The 18,173-nt window shown below is 34.7% G+C and overlaps 1 protein-coding gene across 1 annotated transcript in view; it reads right to left on the bottom strand.

Annotated features, from left to right (window-relative positions):
- The window catches only part of IPO11 (importin 11), a 209,483-nt gene that overhangs the window by 147,040 nt on the left and 44,270 nt on the right, over positions 1–18,173 (bottom strand). Inside the window, exons 6-11 of the mRNA XM_010845507.1 lie at positions 14,945–15,077; positions 10,157–10,215; positions 6,145–6,193; positions 4,685–4,755; positions 2,865–3,057; positions 1,826–1,978 (exon numbers count right to left, since the gene is read on the bottom strand). Coding sequence (XP_010843809.1) covers positions 1,826–1,978; positions 2,865–3,057; positions 4,685–4,755; positions 6,145–6,193; positions 10,157–10,215; positions 14,945–15,077 — 658 coding nt within the window. The remainder of the gene's footprint in view (positions 1–1,825; positions 1,979–2,864; positions 3,058–4,684; positions 4,756–6,144; positions 6,194–10,156; positions 10,216–14,944; positions 15,078–18,173) is intronic.

Raw genomic sequence — 18,173 nt, 5'->3', positions numbered from 1 at the left:
CAATCTTAAATAACCGTGCTTATGCTATCCATCACCTTAATGTACATTTTTAATTCTATGTTTTGTTGCTAATGACTTATTCAGTTCAGTTCAGTTCAGTTGCTCAGTCGTGTCCAACTCTTTGCGACCCCATGAATCGCAGCACACCAGGCCTCCCTGTCCATCACCAACTCTCAGAGTTCACTCAAACCCACGTCCATCAAGTCGGTGATGCCATCCAGCCATCTCATCCTCTGTCGTACCCTTTTCCTCCTGCCCCCAATCCCTCCCACCATCAGAGTCTTTTCCAATGAGTCAACTCTTCACATGAGGTGGCCAAAGTACTGGAGTTTCAGCTTTAGCATCATTCCTTCCAAAGAACACCCAGGGCTGATCTCCTTTAGAATGCTGTTTATATTTATTTTACACTAGGGAAATGATGCTAGACAAAAAGCAAATCCGAGCGATTTTCTTGAGTTCAAAATGGGTCATAAAGCAGTGGAGACAACTCGCAACACCAACAATGCATTTGGCCCAGGAACTGCTAATGAACATAGAGTGTACTGGTGGTTCAAGAAATTTTGCAAAGAAACAAGAGTCTTGAAGATGAGGAGCCAGCCATCAGAAGTTGACAACCAACTGAGAGGACCATCGAAGCCATATTTACCTGATGGCTGTCTCACCAACCACCACTACTCAAGCATCTCAACAACTTTTTGCAAGGAAAATGCTTCCACAACCAGCAGGAGGCAGAACATGCTTTCCTTAGGAGTTTTTCAAATCCCAAAGCATGGATTTTTTTGTTACAGGAATAAACAAACATTTCTCATAAGCAAAAAATGTGTTGATTGTAACGGTTCCTATTTTGATTAATAAAGGTGTGTTTGAGCCTACTTACGATGATTTAAAATTCGTGGTTAGAAACTGCAATTATGTTTGCACCAACCTAATAAATGACACACACTTTATTCACACCCAAGTAGTTTATCAAACACACAACTCCTTGATTTTCTGTAGCAAAGGCCCTGACAGTCTACCTACTACTAAAGTATGACTACATAGACCTCCTACAGGGCTTCCATGGTGGCTCAGTGGTAAAGAATTCACTGGCCAAAGCAGGAGATATGCATTCAAAAAAGCAGGAGATAACGCATTCAAACCCTGGACCACGATCCAGGAGGATGCTGCAGAGCAACTAAGGACGTGATCCACAACTACTGAGCCTGTGCTCTAGAGCCCGGGAGCTACAACTACTGAAGTCCGTATGCCCTAGAGCCCACGCTTCACAACAAAGAGAAGCCTCCCCAGTAAGGAGCCCACGCACCGCAACTAGAGAAAAGCGCACCAAAAATAAAATAAATTTAAAAATAAAATTATATTTTAAAAAAGATCTCCTATAGACATATTTTAATCATCTAAAAATTAATTTTAAATTAAAATATCTTAAATAGGTAATCAATTCAGCAATTCAGAAATTTTCATCTCCAAACTACTTTCTGAAGTAAAAATCTACAAATAAAAAATAATAAAGAATGAACCACAGAGAAAGTGATCTGATAACAGAGAAAGACAATTAATTTTATATTTTTGTTTTAAACTATATAACTCTAAAAAATTTTATCTTTCTGGAAAAAATTCTATATAGTTGAACAAATCATTCATTTTCTGCTTCTCAATTTGTACTAATGACTAATAAAGAGAGAATAAACTAACTTTTGAAAGTTACATTCTCAGAACAAAAGCACTACATTAAAATACAATGTTATTATACCTATCATCAAATAAATGATATCTATTGATGAAAGGGAGGAAAAATTCATGCAAAAACTGACAAACTGATACTTACTAAAGCCTTCTGGGTCTTCTTCCCACATTGTCAGTTCTTCTTCAGTTAACAGAAAATAATGAGAGACTAATCTTCTACATATCTCTGTCAAAGTAGGATATGTGAAGAATGCCATCTTAATCTTATGAGCTTCCAGAGTTGCAGGGCTGCTATCTAAAAAATAAAATTTCCAAGTTAATTATACAGACAAGCATTCTACCCATGCTGGATAGTGAAACAAATACATTTAAGAATACCTTCTAAATAGCAATATATAAATTTTCATTTGTATTATGGGCATATCTCAAAGATGCTCTTGCTTTTATTCATACCACACACACATCAGTCTTGCTTCTATCTTACCACTATGGCTAGTCCATTTCCAACCTATATTATCACATCATATTGAAGTGACTTACCTATATGTCTCTCTTTCTCTTCTACAAGGCATTCTCATTCATCGTGATAAACATACACATGAATGAATTCCAAACAGAGTTGACCTCTGAACTCTGTGAGTCCAATTACACTCAGATATTTTTCAACAGTAAATACTAAACTACAGTATACATGGTTGGCTGAATCCCCAGATGCACAGGAACAGTGAGTATGGATGGCCAGCTCTAAGTTACACTCATTAACCCCTGCGTTGTTCAAGGGTCAACTGCAATATAACAGTTCAACCTATTCTAGAAGCAACTTTAACCTGCCTAGAATCACTTTATAGATGATCAAAAGAAAACTTTTAATTGTACAAATAAATACAGTCTACAAATGAGCTATAGCGGTTACTGAATACTTAATTCTTAAAAGACCTAGGCTTCAACTGATGTTCTACTGTGTTACAAAAGACAGTAGTTTACTAAATGCACTGTATGTCTTTTAAAAGCTGGCATTTATATACCAAAAGCTCTAATCCTTATCTCTATTTCATGTCCCATCAATAGTTTATTTTTCAGACTTAAATGAACTTCAAAAAACTTACATAAAAATAGCAATTACTTCACACTAAGATTAAAATAAGGAAATGAAAAAAATGAAACTACCAGTAAAGCATTACCTTCAAAATTTTTGGATGGCTTATAAGCATAATTTTTGACAATCATCTTAATAAGATTCATGCACTGGACAATGAATCGTTCAAATGTAACACCTTCACCAACTTCTGTAAACACATAGCTTACAGAAAATTCCAGTGATCTCTGAATTAGAGGAGTAAACGAAAAGGGATGCTGATCCAAGAAGTCCAAAAGCTATAAAGAAAAAAAAATTAATATATTTTCTTCAAATTCACATAGGAATATAATCATTCATAGGTACATCTAATAACTGGTAATAAATACTTAGCAAGTTTGGAATCTTGGTGGGAAGTCCACTTTCACAGGTAATATACTTCCTGGGGTATACCATACAATGCGAAATAAATCAGATTGTATCTCATCACCTGAACTTTCTATTACTTCTACTACAAGATTCAAAATAAACTTACTTCATACTAATTCTATATCAATCAGCAAATGTGATACCAAAAGTACAAGAAAGGCCTTTAAAAAATAATAAAGGCAAATAATCAAAAATATATTCTACATCAATTGCATCTCAATGAATCAAATAGTTGATGAGAGAGATTTCCTCTATATAGAAAAATTCCAGCTATTAAATGTAAAAGGAATAATATTAATAGAATTAGAATGCCATCATTTTGTAACCCCTATTCAAACAAAAGATCTAAGCTATGATCATCAATGGCTGCTAGAATCAAGGGAAAGGCTGTTGAAGAATTTAATAACGGCTAACTCAATAAACAGTTTTAAGCAATCAGACATTGTGCATCTCCTGATGTGATGCAGTAGGAAATACGCAGCATCACCTGTAAAATATTCTCGTCATTGTCACCCTACTCCATTCCCTCCCATCATTAAAAAAACAAGAAGGCCTGAATGTGAGCAAGTTTCTTATCTAACTAGAAATTTCTAAGAAATATGGGAGGAGAAGGGGTTTAGAAACAAAGGAATATGTTAACACATTCTAACTGGAGGCACATGTAAAATGTTCCAATTTTAAAAGCTTTAATAAAGTCATGAGATTATAAACATGAATTTCATAAATTATTACTTTTTTATTTGGCCACGTCATGTGGCATATGTGATCTTAGTTCTCCAACCAAGGATTGAACCCCCATCCTCTACATTGGAAGCGATTCTTAACCACTGAACCACCAGGAAAGTTCCCTCACAAATTTTTTTATAGTTGGTTTTTTGAATAAGGATTCAATAGTGTCAGTTCTCTTTTTTTTTCCTTGTTACTTATTTGTTGAGGTAACAGATCATTTCCTGTAGAGTTTTCCATGTTGTGGATTTGGCTGTCTATATCCATTCATTTTTTTTATAAAATAATTTTATCTGAAATATATACATATTGCCTCAGACAGTGCACCCATATGATTCTATTCAAAAGATATGTGATATTAATGATGATAAACTATCATTATGAATATACTGATTTTTTTATATTATCTACTGTAACATCTTACCTACTTTATGCTGTGCTGCACTATCTTTTTTATCTCTGCTTTTTCCAGTGGGTTTGAGAATAATGAGACTTTGAGGAATCAACTTCTCTTTTATTAGGATTGATTTTTTTACATCCAGGTGACTTATACACTTTGACATATGGTATATATAAATTTAATTATTATATGTATTCTAAAAGCTTTAAGATACAAAGGGCTTTTTTAGCTTTCCTGTACACAGTAAGAAAATAAGTTACTTTAACACTAAATCAAAAATGTATGCTTAAAAAACATCACTTTCTTTACTAAACTCAAGTATCTATATTTCACTTGAGAAAACATAATTAAGATTAAAAAAACAAACTTACCACTTTAGTAAAAAGAATGATGGTCTTTTCCAGTCTATCTCTACATACATTATCTGCACCTATACTTCTACCTATTAAAAATACAATTCACATATTACCACAAGTTAATAATATTCTGTAAATTTACAACCAAGACAATGACAAAACTTTTTACAAAAACACTGTCAGATATGTTTTTACACATTTTGCATTATGAATTCATGAATGTGCATCCCCGACTCCAAACAAATAAATAAGTAAACCATAACAATTAAGTTTTTAGAAAGCAAGACCTTACACTTGACACAGAAATGCTCAGTGCCATATTTCACAAAATTAATCCTAAAACACTAACTGAGCCCATTTCATAGTAAAAAGGTAGCAATTTTATCTGTAACACCATGTTGTCATAGTTAAAATACTTTTCAAGTAACATAAATAAAAACAAAGAATTCAAAGATTAACATACTTATTTTTCCTAAATCTTCTAACAATTTTCTTCTGCTCATTTTCTTGGTATAATTAATTTTTATACATTCAGAATAATGTCCATCAGCTCATTAACTATCCTGCCTTCTCCCTAATCATATGCCTCATAACCTGTCTCATCAGTTATATCATTCTCCTCTCCTGGATGGACTTCTGTTCTTCCGTTTTATTCTCCCATGGGGAAAACCAGAGAAAAATGACTACTTTTAAGGAAAAAGAAACCATATGAGCTTTCTTATAGTACCTGGCAACAGACTCAATAATGGTTCTACTAAACTGAAAATGACTGACAAAACAATCAGCAACTCCCCTAAAAGTGAGTACACTAAGGTATATTCTCAGGGTACTAAGTCTCCAAATACACTCACAAATAAAAAACACACACATACATGTTATACATATGTGTGTGCAAGAATGTACATATATGTGTGTATCCTGTGTGATGGGTGTGTGCATTCTGAGAAAAGGTGCTTATAATCATAGAGAAGAGAAAAGGATAGCAGATCACCAGCATAATACAACACAAATGTAAACAGTAAATTCTTCCATATGGAGTAGTAGATTAGAAAGGGTTCTACAGGTAGGTCAGTAATGGTTAGCAGACCAGAGATTTACACAGTGAAAGTACCATTTAAGGATATTTATATCAAACAGATATACTAAATGTACTAAAAAAACAGAATCAACAAAATGTCCAAACAGCACATGGTACAGGGCCTATACTTCTGTTGTGGGTATCTGCACGGAACAGAGTAGCACCAGTACACACAGGGAAGAAGGAATTGATACAAAATATATTTTTTTAGAAAAAGGCTTCTTCAATACTTAGGACAAGACAAGTATATGAAGACAAAAATGAGCTTCCAATTTAATTTTAGATAATTAATTATCAAGATATAAGATTTCAGCCCCTTGAGATTTGTGTGTGCCAAACAGAAGCTATTAATGAAAAAGGATTCTACAGTAAAAAGTACTATCATGGAAGTACTTACTGCATTCCAAAAATTGTTTTAAACGTTCAAATATTCCATGTAAAAAACCCTAGAAAAGAAAAACATTTTTGAAGGGTTTCAATTTATTCTGTTATAAGAATTTACCATACACTTTCTCAGGGAAACTAAAATATACCTATTATATCATATTAAAAAGTTAAAATTAGATAAAGTAAAAATCATTCCATTACTATAATAACACCTTCAATCTTCCACAAGAAAATAATAGTATTTCATCTCCTCCGTGTCTCACTTCAATAACCTAAATCACTTTGCAATAAATAAATAATTTAGTAAGTATTCTATTTCACTAAATATCCTCTATTCCTCTGTTTATTTCTTTTCCATTGGACTTATAATCCCCTGACATAATCAGTCTCCTCCACCTAAAATGTCAGACCCTTAAGATTCAAGAACTTTGCCTGTTTGCTTTGCTCTATCCCAGAAGCCAGGAATGGTATTTAGCAATAATAAGTACTCCTAATATGAATAAATGGTATCAACTATTTGTGGCAGAGGTTTTCAATCTCAATTATTAAATTACATTAGCCTTCAGAGACCAGAGAAGGCAAGAATCACCATTGACCATATGGGTCCAAAACACCTTTTACTATATTTTTTCAAGACATGTTATGAAAACTTTGCAGAAATAAATATAAAGGGGTACTGAAAAAAAAACTTTATTAAAATTTTTAAGACTTTCAGTATCACAGACTTTTTTGTATCAGTAAATTTTGGTGTATAAACATCATAAAAGATGTCACATGTCCTTTTAGCAAATGAGATGGTCCAGGTTTTTGTCACAAAATACTATACACTTTCCTGATGAATGACTGACTAGAACAGAATGTTGTTATTTCTTCTTTGAAATAGAGAGCTATATTGCTCACTCATCAATTCTTGCGTTTGAGACAATTCACCTAGGATGTCACCACCTGAAGTCACAGAGGCTAAAACCCCACTCAGACAGTTTCACTATCACCACTGGGGTCTAGGGGGCTGCTACCAGTCTCTTAAACAGCACCCATCTTTGGATTCATGTAAAAATCATGAAACGTTTTCCTGTCAATTTTCATCTCGCAGCCATTTTGAGCAGAAAATGAAAAACTGAATTATCAGCTGTGTTAAATGAAAGCTAATAGCAAAGAGATAGCGCTTGTGGTCTTCTTTTATACTTTGCTGAAAGATGATGCAACACAGTAGATAACATAGTAAGAAAACCTAGGACAACAACCAATTTCACTACCGCTTCATCCTCTGGCTACCTCACCATTCTCTCATTTTCATACTACTTCAACCTTTTAAACACAGTTGAGAATAAATTATAAGTAATGATAATTGACAATAAAGTATTTTCTAGGATGATGAAATAGCAGAATTTTCAATATAGGAAAAATAAAATCACCAAGATCCCATACGCATGTTAAATTTATACAGAAGCTCGATGCAATGGTCCCATACAGTAGATACAAGACAGAAGGAATTTTATTCTCTTTTAAACAAAATTAGTGCATCAGTCAGGGTTCTCTAAAGAGAGCAGAAACTTATGAAAGACATCAATTTTAGTAAGTTCATCAAGAGGATCAGGAATTTATAGAATTGGACAACTGACTAATCCAAATAAACCAAGTAACTTGACTAATGTTATATAATAAGAACCTCTTAAAATAACCATCAAATGGCAATTTACAGAACAGTTTAATTAGTTGCTGAACTCATTTCAAAAATCATTTTCTCTCATAATCCTCACAACATCCAATGGGATATGTACTATTATTTCATCATCATATTGCAAAAAAAGAAACTCAGTACCAAGGAAGATACTCTGAGGCCATGTTATCATGAAAAGACCAAGCCAAGATTCAAAGCCAAATTTGTCTGCCTCCAGAAACCCAAATCTCACCACCAGTATACAGTGCTTCTTAAGCATCATTTACACCCCATGCTATTTTTAAGGTCTTTATGCTATTTGAAATGTTGTCCATAATTTGTTAAAATTCTATTCTTATTTACAACTAATCAATAATACCACAATACAGCAGGTTTAACTGAACAGGAGCTGACATACAGCTTCTGAGACAAAAGACTCAAGGAAAAACCTAAGGCTCACAAAATATGGAGAGTATCCATTGACAACTACTATTCTAATTTATAGAAATGTGATTCATATCAGTTCATTTACACTGAAAAGAAACTGATAAACATATTCAATATTTTAATTTTATGATATTCAGAATATTATAAATAATTACTGAGCCTTCTGATATATTTCTACCATATCACACAGTCATTCGTTTAAATAACTACTAAGCATTTTTATATAGCAGATATTATCCCAAGCTCTGGAGTGAAGAGTGAATAAAAGTCTCTGCATTCATGGAACTTACATTTCTCGTGAGGGCACTGAGGGAGCTGTCAAACTGGTTTCTAGAAAATGTTTTTTGATAGCATGGCAATAAACATAAATACTGGGTTGGCCAAAAGCTGTTATGGAAAAACAGGAACGAACTTTCTGGCCAACCAAAATATTTAAATGTTTCAGTACTGAAAACTGGGGTTGGTTTTCATATATCTTCAGGTAATGTATTATACATCAGTATCATAAATGTGGATATACTTTAACCGAACATTTCCATTTCTAGGAATTTATCCTAGAGATCACTAGAAAAGTACACAATGACATATGCACCCAAATGTTCATTTTAATATCATTTCTCAACAATTAAAAACTGGAAACAAACTACATGTCATCAAGAGATCACTGGGCAAGTAAATTACAGAAAATCTAAGATTAATTTTATTATTTTTTTAAATTGCATACCAATAGTAATTGTGTTTAGCATAAAATCATTAAAAACATGATATATAACAATATTACTGACATGTGAAAAATATCCACAATGCACTGAGTTTAAGAAAAAGCAAGAAAGGAAACAGCATGTAGGTCTCGTTCATATAAAACTGAGGAAGACAGAAAGTATATCTAAAATAATACGTTTACGATATTATAAAGGAAACTTAGAACTGTTATCACGGTAAGTTTTTAAATGATTTATTATTTTCTACTTCCTCTTCTGAGTTTTTTAACTTTAAAAAAAACATGTAATATTTTTACAGAAAAAAACTGTATTCACATTATAATGATGTATATTAGCAGTTTTTAATTCTTTTAACAATAGAACCATTATTTCAAGCAAAATCTTACAGAAACATAAAGTTCAAAAAAATAAAAGTGTGACTCTGATCAAATGTAAATGAAGTAGGACAAACCTAAAGAACCAATTAAATATACCTTTTCCAAGCTTCCTGTGCCGCCCCGAAGGCAATCCACAGAGTAACATTCTAGCTGACCTAAACTCATTGTGAAAGCTAATAGAGATCTGAACAAGTATGATACAATTCCACTTTGTTCAGGAATAAAATATATGCAGCTATACATTTTTGCATATAGAAAAGGTAGATGCCATGATACAAAAATGAGTATACTTCAAAACTTGTTGGGCTTATCAATGAAGCTTTCTTCTCATATGTATATATTTATAATTGATTACAAAGAATATTTATAAATGTTACGATTCAAGAGAAAAATACCTCATTTTAAGTATATAAAAACAGACAAAGGAAAATACGAAGACTATAAATCAATTACACTAACCCTAGTAATGTTATCACAGCATTCAAATTCCTAACAGTTCACTTGATTTCAAATTCAAATAAACACTCTCAATGTACCATGGCATCTTGAGAACCATTCTAGTTCTAGCTCCTCCCTTTCACATAATAGTTGCTTTGATGTATTCTCTGTATGTCTGAAAACAGACCACAAGTCTAAAAGTATAGTATAACATATACAGAATGGTAAAAAAAAAAAAGAAGAAGAAGAAATTAAGTGGTCACTTAATAAAAAAACTTTTAAATGAATGCCAAGTAAAAAGAATAAGCTTTATAACATGCAGGAAATACCAAGCACTTTTCCAAAGTTACAAAAAAATAAATGACTTCTTTTACTTACCATCACCTCCATATTCTTATGAGGTTCCACAATTCCATTAACAGTTAACTTACGCAGCACTGAAAAGTAAAATCAAGCTTTACTCATACCTTATTTTTTCGTATTTTTCCCTATTAAAATCATAATCATAAAAGACTCAGAATCACAAAGCCTCATCAAGCTTGGATAAAGAAAGGTAACTCCTGGTCACTGGCTGGTTCCCAAGTGGGAAAGATGGAACTAAAGCCAAGTTATTGTCTCTGAAGCAGTGTTCTTCTCACTTGTAAGTACTCATGTTTCTAAAGCCATATTGCAAATTTTAGTTCAATTTACGTAATTGTTAGTACTTCTCACTTACAATAATACCTATAGGCTGAAGTTGAGAAGGTTACTTCTATTCCATAAAGTATGACTCAACGGTGATGAAAAGCTTCATTCAGTTTTAAGGTACATTAATGAAAATGCAGTATCTCCAAAAGGAATATAACGATTAAACTCTATTCCAAATCTGGAATAGACTACAGTGCTCAATTACAAGCATCACATTTTATGAGTAAACTGATACATATGGGAAGATAAGCAGGATAATAGATTTGAAGTTAGATCTAGACTTAGAAATCCTAGCTCCAGTGTCTAAAACTGTATTATTTTGGGCAACTTCTCTTATCTTACATTCCTCATTTATAAAATGTGGTTACACAGATACTAAAGAAGACGTGATATATATGGAATACTATTCAGACATGAAGAATAATGAGATTTAGCCAGTTGCAACAATATGGACAGACCCGGAGGGTATTATGCTTAGTGAAATAAGTCAGACAGAAAAAGACAAATACTGTATATTATCACTTATACGTACAATATGAAAAATAAAAACAAATCAGGGAATACAACAAAAAAGAAACTCAGAAATACAGAACAAACTAGTGACTGCCAGTGGGGAAAGAAAAGGGGGTGGGGCAACAGGGCTAGGGGAGTAAGAGGAACAAACTATTATATAAAATAAGCTGCAAGAATATATTATACACAACAGGAAATACAGCCCACATTGCATAACATTCTCAAACAGAATACAAACTATAAAAATTCTGAATCATTATGTTGAATACCTGAAACAAATATAATATTGTAAATCAACTATAAAAAAAAAGTAAGGTGGTTAATAAATCCTATCTCATAGGGTTAACAAAGGATTCAATGGTACAATACATGCAAAACACCTAGCAGAATTAAGTAATAACCAGCATGACAGCAGCATCAGACTATCACTTTATACTATCAAATTTAAAGTCACTTCACTTTAAGAAAACAACTTTACAAACCGCACTGCTTTCTATATAACTCAAGAGCTAGTGTTTACGAGGTGAAGTGTAAAGGCAGCGTAACCCACACACCTACTGTCAATTAATCTTCAAAGGAGACAAGAATATACACTGAATCTTTAACAAGTGGTGTTGGGAAAGCTGGACAGCTGCACATAAATCAATGAAGCTAGAATACTCTCTTACACCATCAACAAAAATAAACTCAAAATAGCTTAGAGACTTAAACATACAACACCGTAAAACTCCTAGAAGGGAACACAGGCCAAATATTCTTTGACGTAAACCATATCAATTTTTTCTTAGGTCAGTCTCCCAAGGCAATAGAAGTAAAAGCAAAAATCAATTAATGGGACCTAATCAAACTTACAAGATTTTGCACAGCAAAGGAAGCCATAAACAAGATGCAAAGGCAACCTACAGACAAGGAGAAAATGTTTGCAAATGGTGCAACTAACTAGGGCTTAATTTCCAAAATATACAAACAACTCTTATAACTCATATATCATATAACTCAGTAACAAAGAAAACAAACAACCCAATCAAAAAAATGGGCAGAAGACCTAAATAGACAGATGGCCAATAGGCACATGAAAAGATGCTCAACATCACTAATTATTAGAAAAATGAAAATCATAACTACAATAAGGTACCACAACAGTCAGAATGGCCATGATTAAAAAGTCTACACATAATAAATGCTAGAGAAGGTGTGGAGAAGAGGGAACCCTCACACACTGTTGGTGGGAATATAAACTGGTACGGTCACTATGGAGAACAATATGGAGGTTCTTTAGAAAACAAAGAGTTGCCATATGATCCAGCAATCCCATTCCTGGGCATATAGCTAGAGAAACTCTAATTCAAAAAGATACATGTGCCACAGTGTTCACAGCAGCACTATTTACAATAGCCAAGGCATGGAATCAACCTTCAGGATAGATTATAGTTAGGGTTACTGCCATTTATGTCCACCAGTAGGAAAACGGATAAAGATATGTGTGTACACACACACGTACACACACAGCATTATATATATATATATATATATATATACACACACACATACATACATACAATGGAATACTACTCAGCCATAAAAAAGAATGAAATAATGCCATTTGCAGCAACATGGATGGACCCAGAGTTTATCAAACTAAGTGAAGTAAGTTAGAAAGAAAAAGACAGATACCATGTGATACCACTTTGTACGTGGAATCTAAAATATGACACAAATGAACCTGTTTACAAAACACAAACAGACTCGCAGATACAGAAAACAAACTTACAGTTACTGAGGGAAACGGACTTGGAGGAAGGATAAATCAGAGGAGTTTGAGATTAGCAGATAAAAACTACTATATATAAAACAGATAAACAGTAAGGTTCTACTGTATAAAACAGGGAACTATATTCAATATAATAAACCGTAACAGAATACATATAAAAATAATACACACATATAACTGAGTCAGTTTGCTGTACACCAGAAACTAATACATTATAAATCTACACTCTAATAAAAAAAAAACAATAATGAAAGCAATGTATTAAAATTGAATTTATAATGCAAATATATAAACACCTTTGGTTTCATACTATCAATTACATACAACTCAAGTTACTGTATCATAACAGGAGAGAAGAGGGTTTAAGTTGAATCCCTTATCGTGGACAAGATCTTTTCCATCACAGGACCTCGGTCTACACTATCTGGGACAGTCTTTTCTTTCTCCTTTTATCACCCAGTCAACTTCCATTTATCCTTTATGATTTTGGTTCAAACATCACTTTCTCAGGGAAGTCTTTTCTGACCATATTATCAATCATCATAACATTGTAAAGCCCCATCACCGATGTCGTTTTACATGTATTTGCACAATCATTTATTATGTCTGTCTGCTCGGTGCCAAGCACCTACCTGTAAATATGGTGAATGAAATAATGAGCACACACATGTCTAAAACACACTAAACATGCACAGGTATAAAGGCAAAGATGACACAAAGCTCTAGTCCTAAGTACATTTAAGTCATGAAAGAACAGACATTTATACCTGGACAGACGAGTATTTTAGAGTAAAGTGCTATGAGATTTCTCCAGGTCAGGATGCCTTAGAAATGCAAATGAGTATCTAAGACCTTGAAATGCTGAGGTGCTGAAAACTTTAAAGCATGCTAACATAGATTAGTATGGCAACATTTGTGTCAGGAGTTAGGCTTTGAAGTCAGACAAGAAAACTCCAGTCAAAAGGATTCATGAAAAATTCCTTAGTCATTAAACACACTACTTATATACTACTTTGTGTATCTTTGGAGTTCTCTTGTGGCTCAGCTGGTAAAGAATCTGCCTGCAACGCGGGAGACCTGGGTTCAATCCCTGGGTTGGAAAGATCCCCTGGAGAAGGGAAAGGCTACCCACTCCAGTATTCTGGCCGGGAGAATTCCATGGACTGCATGGGGTCACAAAGAGTCGCACATGACTGAGCGACTTTCACTTTCACTTGTGCATCTAATCTTATATATCAATTTCTCTAATTCTGAGTTAACATTTCTAAGGCCTTTTAATTGTTTCCTCCCTGGTTTTGACAAAACCATCTCATTCACTTGTAAAACCACCTGTACAATGGATTGGATTTTACATATCAACAGTCCTTTAAAATGATTTCACGTCTGTCCACATCAAAATGTGTTGACAGCTTGGGGTTTGTGCGTCCACTGTCTGCTTAACACAAGTGAGGCACTAAAGCAATGCCCCTGTAAGGTACCAGGGTGAGTATGACAAAAGAGCTTACAAATAAAGCAGAGAATGCAAAATGAGCCACAGTAAGAAAAATAAAGGCCGCTTGAGTTTAAACTAAGAAACACAAAAGAGCCTCAAGCAACCAGAGCAGAAGGAAGACAAAGAATGAAATGATGGTGAATGTTAGAAAGGAAAGGAACCTTAGAATACATGCACAAAGATAAGCTCAGCTCAAGGAAGTGAAAGAGATATATGCGAGGGGGATGCCCATAAGCAAAGCATCAGAAAACACAGGCCAACAAAGCACCCCAACAAGCAGTTTCTAAAATCTAAGTACAAACGAGAAAGATGAGTTCTCAGGAAAGAAAGCTGGGAGACAGAGCTCAACTAAGCCTTGAGGACAGAAGTTTACGAAAGCTGGCATGAATGGCAGTAGCCCAGAATGAAAAATGAAGCAAAAAAGAAGTGCGAGTGTTTGAAAGGTATGTATTCAGAACCATGGCCAGTAATGTGAGTGTAACTTAAAACTAACCATTTGAACCCTGTGTACTCTCATGGATTAGACAAAGTAGAAGAGCTACTCTTACAAAAGAAAAACACAAGAGCCCTTGTCTGAGGGAAATATTAACCCTTTATTCTTCTACTAGTGCAACTGGAAACAGAAAATCTATAGAGAGGAACTGTTTGGCCACTATTCTGAGGTATGCTGTTTCAAAAATAAACATGTCAAGCTTAATAGTACCTTTCAAGGATAGTAGAGTTCGTTCAAGTGAACTTAGAACTGCAGCTTCATTGCCAGAAGAAACTTGTTGAAGGAATGTGTCTGTGTGGTGATTCCACAGAGAGCAGGCAAAACTATAAATTCCAGAAGCTAACTGCAAAGATATCAACAAATTTGTTCACAATATTATTACAGATTCCACTAATCATTAGACCTACATAGTAATACATTTTCAACAAAATTCAAAAGTCAAGAATCACTTATAGCAACACGTCTAACTTTTTTAGTCACAACGCACACGTCTGATTTTTTAGTCACAATGCCCAGCAGGAAGTGGTTTACACTGCTGCCATTATAAACACACATACATAAACACGCCACCCCCTGCAAATACTATTAGTTTCTTGAAATATTACTTAGCCTAATGCCTGCACTGCAGTTTGATATTTCCAATCTTTACTCTTTTATTTTCTTCCACTATTATTAACAGTTGTAACACTTGGCTTTAAAAACACTTGACTTACGGACTATCACTGAGTTTACCAGATAAATCAATACACTAAGAAATACAAAGGAGTTAAATTTCTGCATTCTGCCAATTCTACCCACCTGGTTTGGAGTATTTAAAGCCAAGAACATATTAATATGTACCAGTATTTGAAATCCTGACTCAAAATGAGAACCACACTCCAGTGGTATTTTCAAGTTTTTTCCAGAAAGTCTAAGAGCAATCCACCTCAGCCTACATGGCCATTTGCTTTAAATAAAAATTTAGTGAAAGTGCAACTGACTAGTGATCATTAGCACACTTCAGAATGATTTTTTCTTATTTGAGATACGTCATTTCAACTAATGAAACTACTTATAATAAGATCAGGCATCAGAAACCAGTCAGAAATGCAATCCTGTAAATATGACATTTCTATGATAAAGTCAAATTCCACTTCTATTATTTTAATGCAGTAATTTTAAAGGCCTAGGCTTCCAGATACAGAAAAACACCTTCACCATACCCCTTGTAACTTTGCACCTATCTACACAGGCAAAGGCTTAAACCTCAGCTAATGAGTACGGGCAGAACACCCTGTAACCCTCCTGGAACACAAGAGGATGAAAGGCTTATAAGCAACTGGTAGAACACCATCTCTACTCAACCCCCCCTATTTCCTCTGTTAGTTTCTCATGGTTTCCTGGGTTCTGATAAGGTATAAGGTATCCTATCCCACCCCTAGAATCTCCCCCAGAACAGAACTGCAGATATAAAACCACTTAGTTACAGTCTAGAATTGGCTTCTCAGCAAAGCGGCATCCCACAGCTTGAACTGGAGTCATCCAACCCCTATTGCTTCAGTCACTGTTTTTAGTGTGAAGGCACACAGCATTTGTGACAGAAATCAAGAAAGAAACAGTAGTATGAAAAAACTGTAATATTCTCCTTTGTTTCAGGTTCCAGTTCTGGAGCTAAGCACCTACTTTAAGCATTAGTCAGCTGTTACAGTCCCAATTCCTAATTCTTTTTAGCTAGTCTACAAAAGGGCTCTGCACAAACAGGGATGATTAGAATGAAGAAGCAATATAGCACTATGCTCTCAGCCCAAGGGTAAAAGGAGGTGGAAAGACAAAGAAGGAAGAAACCACAAGAATTTGGGAAGGAATACTATTAACTATCTTGTAAACACAAGTCTTTCACAGGCTTCTATCTGCTCCAGAAAATACAAGCTGATAAATGCTCACAGAAGGCTTATCTGGAAAAGAGAAAATAATAGAGGACAAGTAGAAGGGATTAAAATATTTCTACATTTTCTCCAAGAAAATATAGAGGGGTAGGAATTATTCAGTTAGACAATAAAAAAATAAGCTATTTAATAAAACATTTTAGGTATTGGTCCATGAAAATCCCAAATACTTGTATTTTTCTTTTTCTAAACCAGAAGGAACAGTGCCACCCACTGACTGCTTACTTAGTAGCTTCTTAAGTCTGAGAAACATACAGACTTGATTCCTTGAGTATCAAAAACAAACCAATATAGCAAATTTTATTTTAGTATTTTAGATATTCTTAAACTTTTTAGCTTCAGGACCAATTTTCCCCTAAAAAAAATGAGCACCAAAAAATGTTTAAATCAAAGTCTTGTAATTCGTAACTAATAGTGGGGCAATAAAAATTATCCACAAACTGGAACTCTCAAAACTTGCTTAACCTAACTCTACTCAACAAGATAATTAACAACATGTCAATGATGTGCACACGTACACACACACACACACACACACACAAAGAATGAATGCTATTCTAACTTTAAAGACACTTAAGAAACATGACCAAATGTGATGTATCAACCATATTCATTTTTCTGGCTCAAACAAACCAACTGTAATAATGTATTTTTTAAAATGTAGAAAATTGGCTACAAATATTTAATTATATTATATCATCTCAACAGGACGAAATGGCCGGATGGCATCACTGACTCAATGGACCTGAGTTTGAGCAAGCTCTGGGAGATGGTGAGGTACAGAGAAGCCTGGTGTGCTGCAGTCCATAGGGTCACAGAGTTGGACACAACTGAGCAACTGAACATTAAATCATATTAAATTACCATTTTTATGCATATTATATGATAAAAGTTAAATGATTACGTATGCTAAGGTAACCAGATTAGGCCCAAGATGAAGTCACTCATGCTAAGTCCCAAGGCAGCAAACCAAAACTTAGAAATAGGTTCTGGGCTCAGCGCTCCCCGAAAAGGCAGATCTAGGCCAACCAATCAGTGCCTGCCTACTCAACACAAGTTACCTGACCCAGCTCCAAGATTCCTCAAGACCTCTAAACCTAGTAACAGCCATAAGGCTGTCCTTAGTTACTGATGCCTAGACAATGCTCTCAGGTATACAGAGTATGAACTCAATCTGAGGGAGGAGGAGGTGAAAACACCCTCCTCTCTATTTGTAATCCTACCTTTGCTCACAGCTGCAGCTCAGGCATCCAATGGAGTGACTACTGCTACTGCTGCTGCTGCTGCTGCTAAGTCGCTTCAGTCATGTCCGACTCTGTGCAACCCCATAGACGGCAGCCCACCAGGCTCCTCCATCCCTGGGATTCTCCAGGCAAGTACACTGGAGTGGGTTGCCATTTCCTTCTCCAATGCATGAAAGTGCAAAGTGAAAGTGAAGTCGCTCAGTCGTGTCTGACTCTTCGTGACCCCATGGACTGCAGCCCACCAGGCTCCTCCGTCCATGGGATTTTCCA

Source organism: Bison bison, unplaced genomic scaffold (genome assembly GCF_000754665.1).
Source record: "Bison bison bison isolate TAMUID 2011002044 unplaced genomic scaffold, Bison_UMD1.0 scf7180017864218, whole genome shotgun sequence".
NCBI lineage: Eukaryota > Metazoa > Chordata > Mammalia > Artiodactyla > Bovidae > Bison > Bison bison.
Note: the sequence above shows the minus strand (reverse complement) of the source record. Positions and strands in the feature narration are given on the sequence as shown.